Raw genomic sequence first — 25,316 nt, 5'->3', positions numbered from 1 at the left:
GTAGGCAAGAGTAACATAAACAAGGCTGCAGTGAATCGGTTACATTCAGCACAACAGATCGCGTATGAATGTGTGTGTTTTGAGAGTTTGTGTTTAGTGATTTACACACATCTTGAGTTCTCTTAACGCTGGATTCATGAAACAAAAGCAGTTCTTTGAAAACATTCATACATCAGCTTTGTTAAATATTTTCAATTCAAACATTTACACAAGAATGATGTCAAATGTTTTTGTATAATTTCAGTGTGCCCTGATGAACCCTGCACTCAATGCAACAATTCACACAGTGGTTTTATGAAGTGGCCTTGTGAGTGTTAAATGCGACAGTTTAACCATGAATCGTTTTGAAATTCACAGCACACGTGTGAATCTCGCATTCAACTAAATTTGTGCATGACTGTCTACACCAATGATTTCACTGCAAGCTTGTTAATGTTATATTCCATGGATTAAATATACATAAGAATGGCTTTACGAACGATTTACACAAAAATATTGTTCTCCTTGTGTTTCATGAATGAGGCCCAATACTTTTTTGTAGTGTTCCCTTGCGAATCTTTTCATCTCGACAATGGAATTAGTGGAATTACTAAAAACTAGCGTATCTTGACAAAATAATGCTTCGATTTACATAAAAAGAATTGACGCGGAAAATCAAAAGGAAAGAAGACTCTCTCGAAGCCAATTCACTTATTTAACAACAGAATAGTGTTATGATTTCATTATATATTATACTCTACTTAAACTCTATTTACATTATTGAACTCAGAATCTATGTTGAACTCTGACCTCTGAAGGTCGGCATGGCACTGGAGGGTAGAGGCTGAGTTATACAGTAGTGCCACAGCTGGGGGCGCTCTATCTATTGGGGCTTGTTTTATCACACACTGATTGGAATGCCAGGAACAGTTTTCCGTGTTAGTGTTATGTGTTTAAAGTAACATCCCACCCTGTCCATTAAGACTTTTGAATGCATATTTTTTCCCTTGCGTTAGATGAGGCACACTTGACAACAAACACTGATAAATTCACGTTAAAGCTGTGTGTTTGTCTTTTTGGCCCCCCTCCACACCTGTGGCGGTGAGAGATGAGCTACTCTCAGTGGACTGTTCCCCATCCAACAGAGGAACAGAAACAGTGGTGATGGGTCCACTCAAAAGGGATGTAAGGTGCGTGTCAAACAATCACGTGTGTAATGCATATGCACACAAACACACACCTGGCCCCGACGGCGTGTTTGGGAATATGACGTGTGAGGAGTGGGTGACTGAGCTCATGTCTCCCAGCCCAGGTGCTGGCCGCGCTCCAGAGACTGAGTCTTGCTCTTGTGTGGGGGTGAAGGGCTCGGTGGGCTGCTCAGGTTGGAGCTGTTGGAGGCCGTGGAGTGACGTGGCGAATCTGAATCCTAAAAGCAGGACACAGAGATGATGAATAAACAGACTAAATACACTACTGCTTTTTCCTCAGCAAGGATGCAATAAATTGATCATAAATGACAGTAAAGACATTTATAAAGTTATAAAACAATGTTAATAATTAGAAATGTTTCTTGAGCAGCAAATCATCATATTAGACTGATTTCTGAAGGATCATGTGACACTGAAGACTGGAGTAAATTCAGCTTTGAAACACAGGAATAAATTACATTTTAAAATATATTTAAAGGTACGCTATCTAATGTTTTTTTGTTCAAAACATTCACATAATGAATACATCAAATAGTTAGGGGTGTGACGGTTATTATATAACCGTGAGAGACCGACGGTTATAGTTGAACGCCGTCATTAGAACTCTATAACCGCCAAAACCGTGCTATTAAAATATTTTTTACAAACATTTTTTATCATAGCTAGAATGTTTAAATACTAATATCAGCTTACGAGGGAAACGGAAGCGGAGTTAAGCCCAATTTATACTTCTGCGTCGAACTCACGCCGTAGCTACGCCGTAAAGGCCAATTTATACTTCTGCGTCGAGTGTACACCGTAGTGTACGGCGTACGCTACGCACGTAGGCGACGCCGTCATGAGCATTTATACTTCTGCGTTTAGGTCTGCGTTGCTCTGCAGTACAGCGCCGAAACGCTAGTTGGCGGCGGAGGGTTTTAATGTTCCACTGTGTTTAGATTCCTCGCGGCAAGAAGAAGAAGATTCCTCGCGGCTGTTTTGAGTTTAGGTTACTACAAGCAATGTCGACTGAAAGAGAGCAGATCATGTTGGAGTTGGAGCTTATCGAGGTGGAAAAGGTAATTTTTTTTTTTTTTTTTTTTTTAGTTTCGCTGTACTTAGAATTTAAAAATGGCGGGCGGTGCAGAAGAACACGCCGGAAATACATAGGAGGAAACGCGATGCTCCCAAGCCGACCAATCACAGATCTTGCGGTCCGCGTCGTCGCGACGTGTAGTTACATTTTTGAGGAGGTGCGCGTCAGGTTACGGTGAAGGGTACAGCCTGTTTTATGCTTCTGCGTCGAATCGACGGCGTACCCCCGCAGAGCCCTCTGCGTCGGCGCGAACCCCTCTCCGACCCCTCCGCCGTAGCTCGACGTGCACCTCCAAAAAATTGTAACTACGCGTCGAGGCGACGCAGACCGCAAGGGCTGTGATTGGTCAGATTATACATCATTTCGGGAGTGTAGCTTTTCCGGTTTCCCCCTCCCGCTATACCGCCATTTTTAAAGTGTGCATTGTTTCAACGATGTATCACGTTGAGGAACGATTAAATCACTTCTGCGATTAAACATTTGCAATAAAATAATTTGTTGTTCAACGTCGATTAGTTCCAGCTGCAACAACATTCTCTCTCTTTCGCTCGCCATTACGCGCGTTTCCATTACAGATTTGCGCAAAACTTTTGCCTTTTTTTTCTAAATGTCGATAAAAAACTATTGCCAAATGACCGATGTTTTGCGACTAAACGTCTTTTTTTCCATAATCATTCCAAAAATCATGGCAACGGACGTTGGTAGCCACCGCACTAGACATTATTATTATTAATGGAAGACGCATTAATGGCATTAATTAATGGCAGGGAAAGACACGGAGTTCTCCCTCATTTCAGCTCCGAGGTCTTGATTGTGGCATTTCTTTGAGGTTTAGAGTCCAGTAGGCTATTCCTGTAATTATTGTTTCTTTTATGAATTTTATGAATCCATTCGTTTTACCTTATTTAACCCATAATTGCAAAACGAAAAATGAACGGTTGTTGTATTTTTGAAACGCAAAGTTGAACACCAAAATTTAAATTTGAACTGTACACCAAATGCTGAAAAAAAAAAAATATCAACGAATTTTCAGATAGGCCTAATTGTTTATGATTTTTTTGCCCCTTTATTAAACATTTAAAATATTCACAAATTAATATAGAAAAAATGTAGATTTTACTGGTTTTCTAAGGCCAAATTAGAACCTGGAAATAATATTTTTCCCGGAGTGCTGAATGAGAAGAGCCATAACCACAGAGCCTACAGAAAGTTGATTTATAGGTGAGATATATATAGGTTATAATAAATGTTTCTGAAAAATTAACGAGGCATTTTAATTGTTTATTAATAAACTATTGTTTTCTAAATCAATGTCGGCTAAAAACATATCTCCATCTCCGGATGCACCTTTAGAGAGAAATGCACCTTTCACACGGATTACATAATCAGAAGGTATTAGCTTTCGATTCGAATTTGTTCGTTTTAAAGTGGACATTTCAAGCTTTAGCCTACATAGGCTATTTTTGTTTCAGTTCTCGCGCTTCAGTTCACAGAGACCATGAAAGCGCGCCTGATTGATTTATTTTATTTTACAAAAGCAAAACGTTTTGTCGTTATTGTGAGTTTACGCAAATAAAAGAAGTTGCGAATAATGTATTATTATTTTCTGTATGACCAGAAATGATTGAGTATTTTAAGTAGTTTCCACCGTTGATAGGAAAACGCAAGTGTTCGCGCCCGAGCCTCCCTGCCATCCAGTGCGCGCTCCGCACTCTGCACACACACTTGGATATGCGTCAAAAGCTTGTGTTTATTTGTGATAATCTTAGCCCTGCCTATTATTATTGTCCAACCTGTATTTTGAATGAGATGTGACGAATTGCTTTGTTCCTTTTTTGGATAAAAGCGTCTTCTACATATGTAGCCTAATAAATGTTTAATGATTATTATTATTATTTGCGGACACGGACCCCAAACACACCGCGTCTTCTAAGGCAGGTGACTGTAAATGCGCAAAACCTGTTTCCAAATATTATATTCAAATATATTCAAAATATTCCTTTTTCAAATTGCCTGAAAAACCTCCTCATGCGAGTGTAAAATCTTTTTTTGCGATAAACGGGAGTTTTTGCGAAATGCGTATTTTCAATTCGCAATTTCAATTCGCGCAATTTGAAGGGTAATAGAAAAGAAAGCGGAACCGGCGCACGGAACCAAAACAAACTAGCAAAGAGATTCGCAAAGCACACACCACCCTAGCGTTCTGGCGTTGAAATGCACTGCGATGCAACGCAACCTGACGCAGAACCATAAAACGGCCACGACGCCGTAGGAGTGACGGCGTAGCTACACCGTGGAGTTGACGCAGAAGTATAATGAAGCCTTACGGCGTATGGTACGCGTCTGTGCGTATGCTACGCCGTACCTACTGCGCGCACCCGACGCAGAAGTATAAATTGGCCTTAAGCCTTGTTTATACTCGACGCGTCCGCAAGAGCGCGAAGTGCGCGTGGCAAAAATGACGTCATTGCGGTGTGGGCGGTCGTGCGCGTTGGGTGCGCAAGACCCCATTTCGCCTGGCGGTGTGCACGGCACTTTTTGTAACATCGCGCGCGGCGCCGGATCCGAAGATGAACGACTTCCAGCCGAATCTGGCCGAACTGGTACGTCTGTACCACCATGTTTATGATCCTTCTATACACAGAGACATTTGCATTGATGGGCGACCATAAAAGCCTCTCATTTTGTGAATAGGAACACATTTACATTAAGCACCCAGTTTGCACTTGTCTAAAGTAACTGCTTACATTTACAAAATAAGCCTACAATAGCAGAAGTAAGCCCTGCTGATGAAATTAAGGTTTAAACACTCTTCAATAAGCCTTCAGTTGTTTACTAGTTTACATGCAGTGAAAGTACAATACACCTACTGCATTTATTACTCTTTTTATATGAATCAGAAATTAATAAACTAAACGGCAAACTACTTCTTCACTGCTGATTCATGGTGGTTTAGAGGAGAATTACTCCGAGTCGCCCCCTGTCGTTTCACAGAATAGCACAACGGCGAGCGCGTCAAGTATAAACGCCTCGTCCGTTTGGAGAGGTGCGCGCGCAGTCAGCGGAGACTCGCGCTCGTGCGGACGCGTCGAGTATAAACAAGGCTTAAGCCTTGTTTATACTCGACGCGTCCGCACGAGCGCGAAGGTGCGCTCGGCAAAAATGACGCGTTGGGTGCGCAAGACCGGCATTTCGCTTGGCTGTGTTCACGGCTTTTTTTTGTAACAGCGCGCGCCGCCGCGTCTGAGGATGACCGACTTCAAGCCGAATCTGCCCGAGCATGTATGTCTCACCCAAGGGGGTAATCCATCGACCGGAAGTTGAAGCCGGCCGGGTGCCGCCATGTTGTAGCAGAACATCACTTGCGTTAGCATTTCCATTGACTCCCATTCATTTTGGCGTCACTTTGACAGCGAATAACTTTACATCTGAGGCGTTTAAAGACTCCATTTGTCCATTATTTATTTCTAAAGAAACACGACAATGTATAAAGGGCTCCATTACCTTCTATGTTACACTATGGCCCCGTAGAAACAGATTTAGTAAAAATAGGCTAACGATTGCGTCATAACCACTCGACTCTCTGTCGCGCTGTACAGAAGTTACCGTACAGACAGCAGGAGAAGCTCGCAGGCAATCGGGGGGACGTCCCGTCAAGGGAGAAGCCCATAGATAATGAGTCCATAAAAGCAACGGAATTCTTACTCCTGCTCACTCACGCCAAAGAACTCTTTGCTCAAGTTCCCCGTCTCTGCAAGGTTAACGTTGGCAGTTTTCACGCACAGCTACTAGAAGATTAACGTCTGTCAGACAGGTTGCTCACGTCATCAAGCTTAGTTTGAGTCGGTCTGAGTCTGCGCGTCAGGAACGGAAGTTCTCAAAAATCGCTAAAAAGTGGGCTTCAACTGTCTCAACTGAGTTCCAATGAGATGGCTCTGTCCATTTCTTTTACTGTCTATGGTCTCACCGCACCGGCACGCAGTTTGCGCGTCTAAATCGCAAAGTTCATTTGTTAAGGTTTTGTTTACTGTGTGTGATTCATTTAATGGAAAGCACATTCACTTCTAGTTTTCTTGCTGTTCATTGTAAGAGCGAGTTGTCCTATAACAGACGAACAGTTATTCAACCGAACGTCCTCGCGACGCGGAGATGGTGTTTTTATTACTCAGCTGGTGAATAAGGTATTTTCTTGAACAGATAAATTGTCATATGTAGCTCTCTAACAGAGTTCATTGTAAAGCATCATCTATTGTGAAGGTAATTTCATTATGGCTGTTGTAGCTGTGCTGGAATTTATTTTCAAGGAAGTACCGCATCTATTAACAGGTAAAGCTACAGTGACATCTTCAGCCAGACCGCTTGAGAACCTTTCAATCTAAACTGGTTATATCTCTTAAGACTAATAGTGAATGTTTTATGAGCAGTAGAATTACCATATTCATCCACACAGTCACACAGAGCTGAAGCACAACCAAAACAATGTTCTTCTGCAAAATGCATGCAGTTATGTTTTTTAACCGCTAGAGGGCCAAAAGTTATAGTGTACCTTTAAGGCAAAATAACAGCTGACCATTTTAACCCATCTCCAATGCTCAAGGACAAATGATGTAACTACTGTATAAATATATAAAAGTTAGAACTAGAGAACAAATTGTATATCGAAATTCCTGAAAATAAGACACTTCGCACAACATTTACTCAAAATCCATTAAAAAGATCTGAAAATATTTGTTGTCCATTTACTCGGCTGTTGGTAGATTTTGAGTCTGACATAAATCTTCATCTGCCATGCAGAAACATGTATTGGCTGATGTAACCGTTTAAAAATAGACAAACATCAGCCGATTAAAGAGTTCATCACTCACTAGCTAGAACAACCACGACGAGAACTCCTCCTCTACACAATATAAGTGGATGTAGGTGCTATGCAACACATTAATGCAGGCAAACGCTGTACACTTCCACCACCTACACAGATCAAACACGCTTTCAATGTGGAGACAGCTCAACTAACCCATTCCCTCCATATGAGGTGGGAGCTACAGGGTTCAGGGTCATGTGTGTTACCTTTAGCTTACTAAGCAGGGTCCTTAAAGCCCTTTTCAGATCAGGGGTCTTCTCTGTGGGTGACACTCCCGGACACTAAAGAGTCACACACAGCACCCACACATCATTATACAGTCAATCTGCACAAAGTCAAGCGTGGAGCCGAGGCGCAAACTGTGTGTGTGCAGGTGGAGTGTTAGCAGGTCAACACCTCAATCTGTGGATATGGTGCCACTCAACACATGCATGTAGCGTGAGAAAGAGAGGATGGAGACCCTCCAAACACATTTTGGTATGCGAAATGCAACGAATGCCTGTATATTGGTTTTTAGGGATTATATAACACACTTCTAGTGCTCTCTATTGAGTTTTAGCTGTGATCAGCAGCGCACAAAAACCTCCAGGAGTGAAACTTTTACCTGTTCTGATCAGTCTGGAGGTCGAATCAACATGTTAAATTAACATTCACAAGAAGAACACACCATTAAGGGGCAAATACCCCTTTACAATTGAAATCCCATCTGTCTTGTCATTCAGACATTTCCACATGACTATCTCAGCAGAAGGGTTGCAGAAAATCAATATTTTATCTATAAAGAACCAAATTTTTAGCAATAAAAACCTTTAAAGTCTCCCCCCCCCCCCCCCCCAAAATCGTTTAGTTAAAAATATATATATATATTATTTGCTTGCTGTTTTTTTCTTTAAATGCCAAAGTTAAAAATTAATATGTAAAATACTTTAAGAAACCAAGGCATCTGGAAAAGAAGCCACTGACCTCTCTGTCAAACTGGGAGAGAGGGGCGTCACTCCCGCAGTCCACGCCCCCTCCGGATGAGAGCGAGCCTTCAGAGGGTGATGTCATCTGACGTTTGGTGGAACCGTAGTTGCCAACCGAAAAGTCCCGTCTCATTGCGCTGCCATTTTGAGCGGTGGAGCCTGGGATATGGGACACAGATCCTTAAGACATTTGCCGTGTCCCAATTCACCTACTTCTACTATGCCCTAAAAGTATGTACTGTTTTTGTCAAGAAAAAGTACACACTTTTGAGTGTGTAGCAGAAGACTAGGCAAGTTTTGGGACACACTGCTTCATCACATAATTGCATCTTTAACGGACAGCTCTGTCGCTTAGTTACACGCATCCTGTCAGCGTTTAAACTGCCCTGTCAATCATCCCTCCACCATTTCGGAGAGAAATATAGAAGCATGTTGATCTGCCAGTCGTTGGTCTTTCATGTGGAGAACTCTCCTTGTGTGTTTGCATAATGATGCATTCAAAAGTTAATGACTAAATATATCTTTATAAAGGTTCACAATGCTGTTACAAATTAAACATAATGTGGAAAACATTGAACAAATATATTTTCGTCAGGTTAGATACTGATTATTAATCACTTTTATTCGTGTTTGTAGTTCTAATCGAATCCTCATCCAACACTCAATGGGTTGTGGGCAATATTAGTAGTTAGAGCGAGCACGGATCTGCACTTTAGATTCTAACTGGAAATAGTAAACCATCCGGGTATCTTTGGAAAACTCATTTCAGCATACTACGATTTGGGACTAATTCTAATTTCTAATACTATTTACGACGGATAGTATGCGTATTGGGAAGCAGTCATTGACTCATTTACCATGAGAACCTGAAAAGTTCAAATTACACTATGTCCGATGCAACATCAATTGATGACGAAGTTTAAAAGCTCAAAAGAACATCCGAAAGTTCAAAAAGAGCAATTGGAAAAAAAGAAAAGAAAATTCAAACATTCAAAAAACGTTCAAATTTTCAAGACAGTTTGAACATTCAAATCAAAGTACAGTTTGATCATTCATTAGACAGTTTTAGAGTTTATAAGAGAGTTTGAAAGATCACAAGGAAGTTTGAAAATTCAAAAGACCAATTGCCCTTAACAACAAAAATACATATTTCTGACCATATGTACACTGCACTATATATCTTTTGTTTTTAATATATACTGTAATATATATATATATATATATATATATATATATATATATATATATATATATATATATATATATATATATGCCAAAAAAAAACAGTTAATTTTCTACCAACAGTATATATTAAATATATCTTTTGTTTTTAATATATACTGTAATATATATATATATATATATATATATATATATATATATATATATGCCAAAAAAAAGTTAATTTTCTACCAACAGATGAAACTAAAAGCAAAAGTTTCTTGAGTCATTCTTATCCATATATATATATATATATATATATATATATATATATATATGAACATATTTCAGTACTCACGTGTGCCGAGACCACTGCTGGCGCTCATAGATCGGCCCGGTTCAGGCCTGGCCTTGGTGATGGAGGGGATACTGACGGATGCTCCCAGGACACCACGACTCTCCTGAGCGCGCACATTCTGAACACCCCAAACACACAGTGGGCAGAGAAAAACATTATTATTACTGAAATCAAACAATAAATCAATTCACAAAAGCTAAAAATACACCAAAGTCACTGTAAATTATCATCAATTATAAAGCAAGGGGAAAATTAAATCATTTTCTCACTTAAGTTTTTTAATAAGATTCATAAAACCAGCAGTATACACAATATTTTGTCATTTAACAAAACCCATTAAATGTAAACTTAAATTTGTGGTTTTTAATCCATGTCTGTTAGCATTGAGGTCATACCTGGTTTTAATCCTTAAAGGTGTAGTAAGCGATTTCAGAGAAACACTGTTGATATTATAAATCAACCCAAACAAACAGCAGCACCCCAGAAACCCTTTATTGCTCCGCCCCCAAAATGCACAAACACGCAAAGAGTAGATGTCTCTTTATCATAGCTGAAGTGAAGCAATATAATGCTTTAATGACACTCAAAACTGCCCTGTTACTATAGCTAATTACAACAACAGCATATCTTGGTTCTGTGAAATGAATCAAAACCAGTGTTACTCGCATACAGAGCAGAAATAATGCAACCTCGGCATCCGTTTACAGGCCTTCCCGCTTGGGTCTCTCCAGCGCTGGAAAGCTTTTCTAATATAAACACAGGTCCTAAAGCTCTTGCCTGATCATAACCCTTCTTTTTCGGTGATATTCCTCTTTTGTAATGTCTCTCAGCCATCTCTCTTTCTACAGTCTTTCTTCAAATCTCCCTCTTGCTCACTCTCTCTCCTCCCCCATTATGAGTGGACACACCCCCATTTGCTGATTGGCTACAGGTGTGTTGTGGTGCTCGACCCAACCACTTTTAACAGTGTTTTGCTTACTGTACCTTTAAAAAAAAAAAAAAAAAAAAAAAAAAAAACTAAGAAGGAAGATGATTTGGCATGCAGAGCAACAGATTGTCAATTTGAATTGTGACACAGGCAGACAGTCTGAAAACAGACTGAGGGTGAAAGTGAGCTAATGCATGTGGGAATACATTCAGAAAACAGATGGAGTGAGTGTGTCTCTCTCTCTGGTCCTACCAGAGAGCAGATGGAAGCAGGGGTCCCAGGGGCGGAGCTGAGTGACAGGGAGTGGGAGGAGAGAGGGGAGGAGTCCTGGGACAGGAAGTTGTCAGCAGAGGTGAGTGTCATGTGATAGACATGCTCAAAGCTGGTAGGGGTGGAGATGAGGCGCAGATGAGGAGAGGGGAGAGGAGAACCGGGCTACAGAAGGAACCCAAGAGGAGCAGATATAGAGGGGTGAAATGGAGGAAAAAGAAAGAAAAAATATAGATGCATGCAACAGTTTACTGCTCAATAATGGCGTAAATAAGAAGAATAAGTTGGTGACAAGTCAATGAGATAAAGTCATTTGAAAGACAACATGAAAGCAAAACTGACCCATTTACTTCCTAAATGTTGGTCATATAAATTGGCCATGTAACGTGACATTACGAAAGTCAAATGTGGTTTTATGCCATCTTTTAATCAAGCTCATCTATAAAACTGAAATAATACCAGTGGAAATAATTAACAGCTCATGCTCATTAAAACAGCTCTTAGAAACAGATGGATGGAGGCGTAGGATCTGAGAGGTGACGTTCTCCCTGCTGTCAGATGCTCCTACCATTGGCAGATCTTTCAGGATCTGGATCCCATCTCCCGGGCCCATATGAACCACATGGTTGAAGTTTGTTGGGTTTGAAATTAACTTGTTCCTCATTTCTGGGTCTCTCATCATCTCCCTGAAGAGCACAAACAATGCAGTGAGACTCAGAGCACATGAATACCTTCTCAAGACTAGAATAATTCAACAAATTGCAAACATGAAACTTGGATTACAATTAAGGGCTTTCCACAGTCTTACCTCAGGCTTCTCAATAAATGCATTTGTTTTTACAGAAACTTTCACTTGCGGTTTAGTTGCAAAGAATTACAAAGCTGAAACTGTAATGAATAATTTTATCTATTTTATGACATTTTCACAGATAAACTGTTGCACCGATACTAAATTTAGCCGATACCGATTATTTAGAATGATATCTGCAATATGATAGTTAGATTTTCTTAAGGAAAAAAAAAAACTCCCAACTAATGCTGTAAACTATACAGGGAACCTTCTCATTTGGTACATTACTATACTATTAGAGGTTAAAATGAACAACAGAGCCCCAACTACTATATTCAAATCCTATTTGTAACTTATTAATTACACATAGTGTAGTTTTCAAAAAACACTTAAATTTATTCAAACATACATATATAATTAACAGTAAATAAGCTCCTCTCTAGTGTTTTTTTTATTGCTAACTAATGAACTGTGAACACTGGATAACTGGTAAATGCAACGTTAAGTGACACGTTCACAAGCTTTTTTATTAACGTCTTTCCGCGATTGAAACACTGATGAGAGACATGATACATTTCATTAAGTTGGACTGTAACTTTCAACAAACCTTTTGATGTTCATTCATGTTTTTTGTGCTATAAAAGAGGAAGAGACGACTCCTACAGCAACTGTCACGTCACATTTAAGAGCGTCAAAACACCATTACTAAATTTCATGATAAAACGGTCAGAATTTTAAAACTGAGACTTTGTTTCTTATCAGAACAAGGCACAAATCTCTTTGTGATTATTGGATGGGAGGCGCTACAAATATCAACCCTCTACGCACACAAAATGCAACAAAAAATATATTTTGCTTGTAGAGCGTCAATTCCGCGTGGTATGCAAGACTCCCTCGCTTTGCGTGTGTGTGCGAAACTCTCAGCAAAGCGATGGCGAGTTGTGCGCCTTCACACTAGAGTTTACGGTACGCTGCGCATCCACAGAGCTGCATTGAAATAGTACAGATCGCTTGACAGAGAGCAAAACTCTCAAGCGCTCAGTCAGTGTTCAGCGAGTGAAAATATATCTATGCTAAACTTATACTTAGCCTCTAACACACACACACAGGCGTGTAAAATCTAGAAATGTATTATCCAATGGCTAGTGATAGACATTTAGTCGCCTAGAGTGAAGATTTAGTCGCATTGAAGAGGGTTGATATAGTTGATATGTGGGGACCTGGCAACCCTGGCTTGAACTACAGGTGATTCAAATAGAGCCTGCTTTAACATTGATATTTGTTTTTAACTGTTAATGTGTTATTGTCACGTTCTTCAACAGCTTCAACTTCAACAGCCCTAAATTTAACACAAGAAACGTTTTCTTCACACACATTATGAGTTGCAGTCTGACAAGTTTTTCCACCCCCTGACTGACACAATATATTCGGCCTGATCATTGGCTGTTTTTAAACAATTGTCAGATGACCGATAGTGAAAATAATACAGATTATTGGCCGATACATCGGTGCATCCCTAACAGACTTGCTACTGACCTCATAAATATGTAAATAAGAATTTTAAACCAGGGATAAAATAATTATAAACAGCGTGAAACATGAAACATAATTTTTTCCTAGGATTTAGAATGGTCTAAAAATGAACAATTTCAAGTGTGAAAAGCCCATAAGAGTTTCCAAGTCATGCTGGTTAGTGTTGCTAGCCTTGAACATCACCTCCTCTGCAGAACTCTCTCCTCCTCCGGCACGCGGAAAGAAAAGCGGCGTTTGCTCGTCACACTGCGCACCATCTGTTTACGGCTGTTATCAGATGTCTCTGGCACCACCAGCTCATCTCCCTCTGCACATCATCACACAGTACACAAAGCATTAAACACATTACACAACACATTTAACGCTATGAAACGATGGAACAACAAACGTCTGTTAGGATGGAAAAATTGGTTAAATCATATGCATGAGTTTAAGCTTCCTATTCACAAGATGCTATTAAGCCAATTCTTTACATTTTAACAATATGAAATCAAAATCGACCCCATTCTATTTTTAATAGCTAAATGTTCCTAAACCTAGCGTGAAAGATTGATCAGTGCAAATTATTAAGAAAACAATGTTTGTGTGAAAATGCATTAGCTTTCTCTGCCTCTGAAACAACTTTTCACTTTCGTATCTTTTATTTCCTGCTGAATATGCATAAATACGTGGGGCAGGAATATTGAGAATCCTGGAGGAGCAGCAGGAGGGAGAATCTCACCCGCTGTCTTGTTTTTAAAGTAGATGAGCCGTACGGTCTCCAGCCCCAGCAGGTTTAGAGAGCCATCGGCGTTCAGAGGATGAACCTGCAATGCAGGAGACACACAGCTCATTAACACACTAAACTTTCATTTACCACCTGCTTCTACTATATTTTATTCCAAAAAGAGATGAGAAGCTCTCTCTGCAAGTGTGTCTTTTTTAGGATGTGGTATTATTGAAGATACGATGAAAAGTGTACATTTTTCAAAGGCATCGTTTGAATCCAATCCATAGTGTTGACGTCGAATACATCCACTGCATTCTCGCTATACACTGACAGATAAGGTGCATTATAACCTGCGAGACATAAGTCACAGAAAACAAACAAGTTATCCTCAGCATGCCTACGTCCCAGGACATTTTATGCAAATTATGAGCACAACATCCGCAACTATTATAATCTATGAGCACATAACTACAACAATGCACACTCTCAACTTGAGTACACAAAATATCTAGCGTAAAATAAGGTCCTACTATTTACATAAAATCAAATATATATTATATTTTAAATATAAATGGGTGATATGACCAAAATCTTATATCACGATATGAGTAATAAAAACAAAGAAACTAAATACAAGCATAAAGGAAAACTAACTACAATAGAACAAAGACATAAACGAAATAGACCTCCCTGAAAAACTTCAAGCATTAGAAATAAGAAATACTAGGCTACATAAAGGCTACGTAAGCATATAGAGAAATGAGTTCTATTTCGCAGCTTATTGCACTTCAATGATCTAAAATCACTTGTTTTTAAACCACTGTACATATATCAATTATATTATAAAACCATTTTGCCTTTTTTTAGAATAATACATTTCAAGTGCAGTAATTTCATCCAATTCTGTTGATTGGTACTATCACACTGTAAACAAGTAAACACAAGCCATAATAATCAGAACAGAAAGACCAATCGTCACTCACGGCACGAGGTGGGCTTAGCCGGCCACATCAGTTCCTGTTGTCGTGAACGTCTGCCCTGGCAGTCCACATACACACCGATACTGTTAAAGCACAAGAGCAGCTCTTTACTGGAGATCTCCACGAGGCAGAGAGCGTCCAGGCTCAGATGCTCGATGAAGGCCAGGGTGTGGTCGTCAGGGTGAAGGAGGCTATTGACCGCTCCATCCCCCTGAAGGTTGTAGCGCAGGAACCCGGACTGGAAGCCCACGCAAAGCTTGTCGCCCTGGAGACCCATCCACTGCACTGATCCTGGGACGATGATATCCCGCAGCTTCCGATGGCGTGTTTTGCTCTTGATGAGCTCGTAGATGATCACCTTGTCAGGTTTTTTCATGGCCACAAAAAGCCATGTGTGAGATCCGTGTCTGATTGAACCCGAAACCAGAGTTTGGCAGCCTTTGGTCTCCGCTATTTTGCAGAATTCGGCATCTCGGTCATCTAAGGCCGTCATTGGGTAGAGTCGCACGTGGCCGTTTCGACCGGATATCACGGCAATCAACTGTTCTGATGGGATTAGCTCAATCTGATGGACCTTTTTATCTCCTACCTTGACAATCTCTGTGAATAGAAATATATATAAACAATAGGAGGCTTTGTATTAACATCAAAGAATGCAGTAAGATGTCTAAAAATACAGTGTAAACTCAACAGATAAGTACAGTAAACGCAGATAAAGCTTTTAATTACGCTTACCGTCTTTGGTAACATGAATAACGTACAGCCCTTCCTCATTACCCAGGGCTATCCTCTCATGATCTGTGGATAAATAGAAGTGTAGTTAAAATAAACAGAAAGCAGTTTGATAAAGCTACGCTGGATTGAGTTGGACTTGTGCGGACCAGTTCTTAAATTGTTGTTTTATTAAAGAGGATTTTTCTTGCTCTATTGAAGTACGGGAATTCAAAGAATTTATAAATGTTATATAAAAATTCAGCAGTATATCTTTATATATTATTATTTTACACACACACATTATAATTGTATTTTTAAATATCATTATATATATATATATATATATATATTTACTTACAGTATAATATATAATATATAAGACTTGTCATGTGCTTCCTGTTTAACAACAGAAATGTAATATTTTCTTCCATCTCGTGGATTGGTACCATCACTTTTTTGTGTGCAAACAAAGCACTCGCATCACGTCATAAAATTGAGGTTAAACCACTGGAGCTCTCAGATTTCATTAAAAAAATCTTCATTTGTGTTCCGAAGATGAACAAATGTCTCTAGGGTTTGGAATGACATAAGGGTGAGTAATTAATAACAGAACTTATATATAAAGTATATAGTTTTGGGGTGAACTATCTCTTTAGCATTATGATCACTCACATACACAAGGTGAGCAGATATCTACTCATTTCACATGTGAAGAGGTTAGCCAATCATATCAGAGATTATATAAATATGGAAGTCTTAATGATTGTTATGTAATAAAAAACCTTGACATTAACATTATAAACCTAAGATTATTGGGATGTGGTGGATTGTACCTATAATAGCAGCAGCTTGTGTGGTTTTGATGAGAGGCAATGTGCTGTCATACGCTTCTTTAGGGACGTAAACGAAGCGTTCTTTAAGTTTGCTCTTCTTCAAGAGGCGGTGCAGCTCGTTCAGCAGGCCAACCCACTTGGTTCTTTCCTGATCGCTGTCGGCCAGGATCAAGATGGAACATTTCTTATTGCTGGATGAGGAGAGCTGTGACGCTGTCACCTGCAGGAGAGGAAGAGGACAACAACTTCAAATTTTACCACTGAACACAGGCACAAAATCCTTTTCTTAAATTACAGTACAATACTAATGTTACCAATATGAACTTATGTAAATAAAATATTGTACAATCATGTTCAACTCACCCTGAAAATACAGGGAATGTCCTTCCTGTTCGCATGAATGACATCTGATGCCAAAACTGAGCTAACTGAAAATTCCTCGTCCCTGCGAACAAAGAGAACGATTTAGATGTCATGCAAACACAGTCATTAGAATCAAACACAGGACCAGATGTTTGTTTTGAAGTTCTCACTGACCTCATGTCAATAACCTGGTTCACTGTGACACCGGGCTGAGCACCTTTGCCCTCCGGGAGATCATATAAGAAGAGTTTGAAGTCACAGACCACAGCGATGGACCTCTGCCACCCCTTCTTCACACCTAATGGTTTCGGCACCTAAAAGAAAAGATCTCAGAATTAGTTCTCAAATTACTGAAAACAAAACTGTTCATCTTAAACGGATAGATCACCCAAAATGAGAATTCTGTCATTATTACTCACCCTTATGTCATTCCAAATTCGTAAGGCTTTCGTTGATCTTCGGAACACACATGAAGATCTTTTTGATGAAATCTTAGAGCTTTATGTCCCTCCATTGACAGCTACGCAACTACCACTTTGATGCTTCAATAAGTTCATAAAGAGATCTTAAAACTAATCCATATGAATTGAGTGGTTTAGTCCAAATTTTTTGAAGAGACACGATCGCTTTATATGATAAACAAATTGAATTTAGGATTTTATATATAAACTTTATGTGCGAGAACCAATGAGGTTCTTCGTGTTACGCAGCACGTTTGAGCTTCCACAGGAACCAATGAGGTTTGTTCTTGCACGTCAAGCAGGTTCGCTTGAGCTTCTGTTTATGTTCGCTGATCAATGTTTATATGTGAACAAAAGCCTAAATTAAATCTGTTCATCATATAAAGCGATCGAGTCTCTTCAGAAAATTTGGACTCTGCGCTATTCATAAGGATTCGTTTTACGATCTCTTTATGAACTTTTTTGAAACATCTGTGGCAGTTGCGTAGCTGTCTATGGAGGGGCAGAAAGCTCTCAGATTTCATCAAAAATATCTTCATTTGTGTTCCAAAGATCAACAAACTATCCATTTAATTATTATATTATATTATTTTATTATACAGCAATATTTAATTTGGTGACAGACTATTTTTAAAGCTAAAACATTATAGGTTGAAAGAATAATAAGTTAATCCTGGTCCATTTTCCAGGAAGATAAAAACTTAATGTTTATCTGCTGATAGTTAGTAATATTAACAGTAATGGTTTTGATTACAAAAATGTAATGAGGATTTAAACTAAAGCTTCTAACCTTGACGTGCCCCTCATAAGCTGTGCCGATGCCCTTCTGGGGGTCGATACCCAGCGGTCCTTTGGTTTGATCCGGTGGGATCGGGCACACGGCAGGAGCTTTGTCCGCACACGTCACATGACAGGAGAAATTACAGACTGCAGGAGGAGGAGAACAAGGTGAATGCCAATCTTAACGTCATTTACCATTTCCATGACAACCTCAGCTGAGCCCTTACCTTCACACGTACAGCCCTGCCGAATGATTCCCACCATTAGAGAAGTACACTGGTTGCACTTAGTGGCCGTACTGAAGGTCTTCACCACGAATTGATGGGCCTTTGGCTAAAAAGAGCAATTTAGAAAATGATAAATTACAACATATTACTAAATATAAGATATGTTTGACTGGCTGATATGAAAGCAGTTGTAGAATGTGAGGAAAATGAATTACTTTAGGTGTGCTGTGACCAGAGCTACTGTATCCTGATCGAACGGGTGTTTGAGCGCCTCGTTGTGGATGATCTACCTGCTGGAAACATAGTCACGGCTATTAAGTCACAACATGCTAACATCCTATCAGAAATGTTAAAGCATTATCTGCACCGTCTCTTTTTCTAAATAAGTAAAGCTTTGTTCGAAAAACCTGCTGAGCTCCCTAACTAGACAGCCCTATAAGGCATCTAACCACATGCTTCTGACCACATTCTAAGGTGGCATCTTATGTGTCTGTATTGGATAAGGCAATCCCTGAATACACTGCAACAAGCTCTGTGTTAAGTTTCATCCAAAATGGCAGTTAAATGGACTAAGTTTCTGAGTTTTAGTGTTGCTAAAGGGGTCAGACATTGTGAAGTCACCTCTTGAGACTCCTGCAAATCGCTGGTAGTTGAGGGCGAGTGAGAGTGTGACGTGACCTGGGATCTTCCATCTTCCTCCCGGGATGGTGTGTTGGACAGGCTGAAGTTATCGATGGAATCAATCTATTGAGAAGGTTAGAGAAAGGAAACATTTAGACAACCGATCCAGCTGTACTATGAACTATGAGCAGCAGATGGAAAGCATAATGCATTTAGACCCACGACATGCCTGCTAAACATAACAACTGACTCTTTGAAAAGACATCATGCACATTAGCAGCATTTTGACAGGACAGACTCGAACAAGACCCAGACAACACGTCAATGATGCTTGACAGGAACAAGAACCGAGAATGTAGAGAAATCTGAAACGCAAACACCTCATGTCTGTTTCACAACAAGCTTCACAGTAGTTTAGAAAAAGCAATTATATGCAAAAGCGAGTTAGAAGTTGAGTCATCCAAACCTCAATTGGTATTGCAAGATGAATGGAATAAAATGTTTTCATACAGTATGTATTAGCTACAGAAAGTGTCAGTTTGCAGTCCAAATGCTCATGGTGAAGAAGAACTGAGGTGGAATTGACCCTGAATGTGACAGATAAGCATGTGCACACGAAAGACCCTCTGGGAAGTGTGGATATGTCGCTTCTGCCATGCAGTAGCAGACCGCAGACATGCATCAAAGTCACGCAATCAAACCAACAGAGATGAACCACTGCACCAAACACAACAAAAGGAGCTTACACGTCTGCCTTTGCCTGATGGCCCACAGGCAGTGGAGCACTTCATCACAGAAAAAAACAGACAGATAGAACGAGAGAAATAAAGAAAAAGAGAGCAAACAATATATAAACACGGACAAAGGGATTTGCACATTTACTTCATTTTAGAATTACGGTCTCAAAAGCCCAGAAGTAATAATCGAGAACGTATTTCAGCCAGTTATTTAATCCACAGTAAACCATGTAAAGACAGAGAATATAAGAGAAAACATAAATATCAAATAAATCATTATTTTCTGATTTACAAATGAAAAAGCAGACAGAATGAATTCATGTTATAAAGTCAAAAATGCTGCAATTTCATTCTAAAATGAAGCCACATGCCACGGTTTCAAAACACCTACATCAAACTGATCCAGGGCGGAGGTCGGAGCATTGAGGAAGGCCAGGAAGGAATTCTGGGAGTCTTGGTGCTTGACCCCTAAAACACATACCATGACTTTAATGTCCCATACAAACATATACACCATCAAAAATATCAAGAAATTTTGCCTGATTGATTTCAAATGATCAGGCTTTTACCTTTAGACAATCGCAGATTCTCAGTTTCCAGTTTCAGCCTCTGGATCTCTGCCTGCAGGTCCTCGTTCTTCTTTTCCAACTCGTCTAGCTTACTGTGCAGAACAGAAACAGACACAATTTAATGACCATAACATGATTAATTTACCAATATATGGCCATTTTTAAATTATCAATGCTGGCCACTGGTCAATTAACTTTTTACTGAATTATTAAAGTCAATGTCTTTAATTTCATTAAAGACAATGAAACAGAAGAATCAACTGATTTTTTTCTGTATTGTGATGTACATCCGAGTGCAACAGATATTAAAAAAGAAAGAAAATCTAGGGAACTATATATATATATATATATATATATATATATATATCAGTGGTGGGCCGTCAGGGCCAGCAAGGCCATCTCTGGTGGCCTAAACACTATCAGAATCACTGACTTGCATTTTAATATATTTTTTCCATGAATGAGTATTACATTATTCCCAATAGGCCCTTCTCTTAATTTCATAGCTTTTCTCTTGGTTGCGCTGCTTCCAGTAGTGTATGTTTATGTTAGAGCTTTTATCCAATTATATTTCTGCCGTCATGTGTTGCCATGGCCAAAGAAATCTGCCTTGAGGCCTTCAGAATCGACAGTGCGGGCGCCTGTAGCTTAAATGAATGGCAATGAAACTGTTGCTTTAACCAATCAGTCAGATTTAATCAGCCAATCAGATTTCGATTTCAGTCACGGAACACTATTCGATCTGTCCCGGGTAAAAACAGAACTAACTGACTGACTGACTGTAATGTAATGTATGTCATGACTGATTTTGAAGGCAAAAGTCCTGCTGATCTCATTGATTTCGTCCAAAAATCTGTGTGAGAGCATGGGTCAGCTGTACACATCGTCATGTTTTGCGGTGACTGTCCCTGTGTCCACTGTTTCTGTCGACCGGACATTCTCAGCACTAAAGCGAATTAAAACTTACAGTATGCCAGAAATACGACGAAACAGACTTGACTTTCAACATTAGCCTCGATTGTGATAGATAAGGTTGTTGGGACTCAAACGCACAGATAACCTGTACAACCAAGTATTTGAAGTCTTTTTGAGGAAAGAAATTAGGATGGATCAGTAATCAGTAGGTTTGGTGTGTATAATGCTTTTTAGCCCCCTGTTTTTTCCATGGTAAATATGATTTTTTTCTTAGTTTTTCTTATAAATTTATTATCAAAATGTCTTTTTTTTTTTTTAAAACATTCATACTATTGTAATGTCTGACAAGGGACTATTGCAACCCTTGGAGGACAAGACAAGGGAGTCTCCGTTTCTGAACTTATAATCGGAACGCAAGAACCACTGTACACTAACGCACAAGCTGAACTCACTCGTTCGTTTCTCTCTACCCCGTCTTTTCCGAACTCACCGCATTAACCCTATAACTGCCGGTGTGAAATAAAAACAGCAATTTCACAACAATTATAAAGAGTCTGTGTGCTGCTACACTATTAAAAGTTATTAATTCAGGTAGGACACCACTGAAGGGCTAGGTGTGAAATGCACGGCCCGCCACTGATATATATATATATATATATATATATATATATATTTTTTTTTTTTGTGTATATATATATTGTTTCTAAATGCTCAAATCATGACAAAAAAAATAATTTGTCATGCTGGAGCAGCCAATAGCAGTCATAAGCAGGGTTCTACGCTAAGGTTTTTCCCAAGGAGCACATGTGCTCCTAAATGAAAAAATGTAGGAGCACACAAAGAAATTTTGGAGCGCAGTGAAAATTTTTCAAGTAACAGAGTTTAACAAACTATTTATTATATATGTAGCCTACACTACGTGTGTGCTCCTTCTCTTTGTGTTCAACTATGGTGTGAAACCGTCGATTTGATGAAGAAGTATAAATCACACTTTACAATCACTTTATAAAACAGAATAAGGGGAATGGGTTGCTCTCAGGAGGAGGCTGGAGCACGCTGGCACACCTGGACATCTGCATCTTTACACAACATGGAGGAGATACTAGCTTAAATGAGTGTTAGTATTTACTGGTACTAGTATGTAATAGTATCTACAGTAGATTTAGTCGACTAAAATCTTATTGTATTTTGTAGACTAAAACTAAAACAATTCAGATGACTAAAATATAATGGGTTTAGTTCAATTGTAATGCATTAATTCAGAATTAACGAGCAGTGAATGTTATTCTCTTTTTCTTTTGTTGCTTGATGACACAGACCGCATTAGGTTTATTACCCACTGTCACTTTAAGACATCGGATCATGTCCAATGACATGCGGATCCAATTGCACTGATGCACATCCGATACACTCTCAACTGTTTAAGACATAACCGACAGAGTTTACATGAATACTCTCCAAAACGGACATTTCGACACAATAGTATTTGTCCATTCAGACACGAAAGAGAGCTCAGTTCAGTCCTCGCGTGCTGTCGTGGGTCGGGTGTGTGTGCGCACAGACAACCGAATACAGCTCTTTTTTTTTGCGTCGTCACTCTTATTCAGATCTATATGTCTGCTCTACTAATTCTCCCAGACGTTTACATTTTTTAACGTTTTATGAGATGCAGCGCATGTCAACCCGTGTGCCGCTGGGTAGATCAGCACGTTACAGTACAAATGTGCGCATCTACCAGAAACGTAAGACACAAGTTCTGACTGGATCGCTTCCCAAATCGTCAGTATCTAACATTTTTGTCTAGTTTTTATTCGTTGACAAAAATGTCAATAGATTTTCGTCATAGTTTTTGTCATTCAAAACTAGTTTTTATTTAGTTATCATCTCGTTTTCGATTATGGTAGGTTGTAGTTACTCGCACATTGTGCTGGTAAATCATTTTCCCCCTTCGCACGTATCGATTTTTAGGGGCATATGCGAGCAAAATGATCGCACTGTAGAGCCCTGATAAGCACACATCTCAGAACATTGACTGTTTTTATAGCAACCTGAGCTTCTAATGGCAGCTGCAGTGACGCAATAACTTTACCAATTGGCTCTTTTTCTTAGAAGGTGGGATTTATTCCGCCATATTGCGCATTGAAATTTCTCCCATTCATAGTAATATGAGTGCACCGTCTTTGTATATCTAAAGTCTTTGTTAATACCTATCAATTAATTTCCTGATGTACCGACAGGTACGTCCTACTGCAAGCTTTAAAGGAGAGATGTGTGTTTTACCACTCAGTGGCCATACTGGACGCCTTGACTTTGTTGAGCTCATCCTGGATGGTTTGTTTGGCTCTAATCTCGGCATCCACTGCAGACTGCAGCTCCAGACGGGCAGACATGTCCAGCTTAGCAAAACGTCTAATCTTCCATGGCATGTCCTGGAAAACCAGAAGAAAAGAGAATTAAACATCTACTGGGTCTCAATGCAGTACGATTGGGTGCCATTGAAATCCTTTAAATTTTGAAAAGGTCACTGTTTAGAATAAACTTTATTATTAAAACTAAGCACTAAGTTAACAGTCAAGATCAAAGTTTAGTTCTCTTACAGTAGCACGTGCACCCAGACTGGTGTTCCTCAGGCCTTCCAGTTCTTCTGTCATCTTAGTAGCCAAAGCCTGCAGATATCCTCGAGCATCTTTCTCATCACTGACCCTGAGAGAGAAAAACAGATGTTCAGAACCGCAATTACCAAACATGAACACAAGATGGCTCCACGGCCACGCAAATACCAAGGGTTTGGTGCCAAAGAAGCAGAAGTGAATAAACATTGAGAGGAGTAGCCAGCTTAATAACCATTATTTCACTTTTTGAGAAATTTGTATTACATTTAAGAATTTCCAGCAGTCGTGATTTTAAGCTTTCAAGCAATGGGCAAATGTTATGTCACATAATTAATATTCATTAGTCAAGCTGCTAAGGTTAATAATATGTCCCCACCCCACTCTTTTCAGATCATTCCTGCACTCCAGCACCTTGGGTCCCAGGTCTAGATTTGTATATACTGCCAAATGAACTGATGGTGCTGCAATTTCTTTTTGTTTTGGTCAATTTGTTTTGGAAATGCAAACTGATTGTGTATGTTTGAAATAGCTACTCTTGGGGATACAATGTCTGGAAAATAGCTAATAAGAGCTAATTAAAAGAAAAAAAAAGCTTGTTGGGGGATTTTCATAAAAAAGATGATGTTATAAAGAAATTATAATATACACTGCCCAGCCAAAAAATAAGTTGCTGTTTGGATTAAAAAAAGGCAAATCCATAAGAGTCTATGGTTGGATCATTGTTGCAGTGATTATTATGTTTCTAGCATGTTATATGTTTGGCAACAGTTCTTCTAATCCCAATTGATGGAGAGTGTAGCTTTTCATTCCTTAAACAACCATGTACAAGATCTTGACCAAAAATGTATGCACCTCTTAATGGAAATAACATCTCAACATGTATCTCCATCAAGAGGTGCATACATTTTTGGTCAAGATCTTGTCTTGAGAATGCAAGAGTCCAGCGCTCTGTAAAGTCTCCTCCAGCACATCACAATAACTTTCAATGAATTTAAGGTCTGAACTCAGAGGTGCTGATTCATGTGTGAAAATTATTCTTCATTCTTTCACAATTTGAGTCTGATGAATCTTGTCATTGTCATCCTGGAATATGGCCATGATGTGTCTTCCTCCTACATGGTTGCTTAAGAAATGAAAAGCTACACTCTCCATCAATTAGGGTTAGAAGAACTGTTGCCAAACATATAACAAGCTAGAAACATAATAATCACTGCAACAATGATCCAATCATAGACATTTGCCTATCTAATTCCAGACAGTGGCTTTTATGTTGGCCAGGCAGTGTATATTTGCTCCTTAAAGTTCAGGGTTTGGTTGGCCTACAACAGGGTCAAAAATGTACCATCGTTTGAGGGCAAAAAAACGCCCATGTCTTGTGGTGAATTCTAGGCCCTTCTAGTAATGAGTTTGTGTGTTTAGCACCTCAGCAGACTACATAGTGACCTGCAATGCACAGCAAAGACAACATGAAGTAACTACACTAACAGTGGAACTGACTAAATGGCTTTTATTTATTTAATTAGATTTTAATTTTCAGTTATCTAAGCATGATCAGTATGGAAGCATATGGGTAGGCAATATTCAATTTGAAATGTAATATGCAAAATGACAATGCAATATGTAAAATGGCATTGCATTCTGTATTTACATTTACATTTTACATTACC

General features: G+C 39.3%; 1 protein-coding gene across 8 annotated transcripts in view; it reads right to left on the bottom strand.

The window, feature by feature from the left end:
* Positions 1–883: 883 nt before the first annotated feature.
* cdc42bpaa (CDC42 binding protein kinase alpha (DMPK-like) a) overlaps positions 884–25,316 on the bottom strand; it is a 96,540-nt gene continuing 72,107 nt past the window's right edge. For 2 of the 8 annotated variants that reach the window (XM_056256052.1, XM_056256054.1), the window contains exons 18-38: positions 23,635–23,740; positions 23,318–23,466; positions 20,123–20,214; positions 19,945–20,021; positions 19,563–19,601; positions 18,817–18,939; positions 18,411–18,485; positions 18,196–18,301; positions 17,979–18,115; positions 16,902–17,041; positions 16,728–16,809; positions 16,365–16,584; positions 15,553–15,615; positions 14,821–15,417; positions 14,090–14,187; positions 13,850–13,934; positions 13,312–13,435; positions 11,374–11,491; positions 9,608–9,725; positions 8,087–8,247; positions 884–1,405 (exon numbers count right to left, since the gene is read on the bottom strand). In XM_056256052.1, coding sequence (XP_056112027.1) covers positions 1,274–1,405; positions 8,087–8,247; positions 9,608–9,725; positions 11,374–11,491; positions 13,312–13,435; positions 13,850–13,934; positions 14,090–14,187; positions 14,821–15,417; positions 15,553–15,615; positions 16,365–16,584; positions 16,728–16,809; positions 16,902–17,041; positions 17,979–18,115; positions 18,196–18,301; positions 18,411–18,485; positions 18,817–18,939; positions 19,563–19,601; positions 19,945–20,021; positions 20,123–20,214; positions 23,318–23,466; positions 23,635–23,740 — 2,842 coding nt within the window. In that variant the 3' untranslated portion in view covers positions 884–1,273. Of the gene's footprint in view, positions 1,406–7,329; positions 7,405–8,086; positions 8,248–9,607; positions 9,726–10,649; positions 10,971–11,373; positions 11,492–13,311; positions 13,436–13,849; positions 13,935–14,089; positions 14,188–14,820; positions 15,418–15,552; positions 15,616–16,364; positions 16,585–16,727; positions 16,810–16,901; positions 17,042–17,978; positions 18,116–18,195; positions 18,302–18,410; positions 18,489–18,816; positions 18,940–19,562; positions 19,602–19,944; positions 20,022–20,122; positions 20,215–23,317; positions 23,467–23,634; positions 23,741–25,316 lie in introns of those variants that run through there. The other 6 variants (XM_056256051.1, XM_056256053.1, XM_056256058.1 and 3 more) reach the window with 5 other exon arrangements.

This window comes from Rhinichthys klamathensis, unplaced genomic scaffold (genome assembly GCF_029890125.1).
Source record: "Rhinichthys klamathensis goyatoka isolate OS25496 unplaced genomic scaffold, OSU_Roscu_1.1 h1tg000123l_1, whole genome shotgun sequence".
Lineage (NCBI taxonomy): Eukaryota > Metazoa > Chordata > Actinopteri > Cypriniformes > Leuciscidae > Rhinichthys > Rhinichthys klamathensis.
The sequence above is the reverse complement of the archived record's forward strand: the minus strand, read 5'-3'. Positions and strand labels throughout refer to the sequence as shown.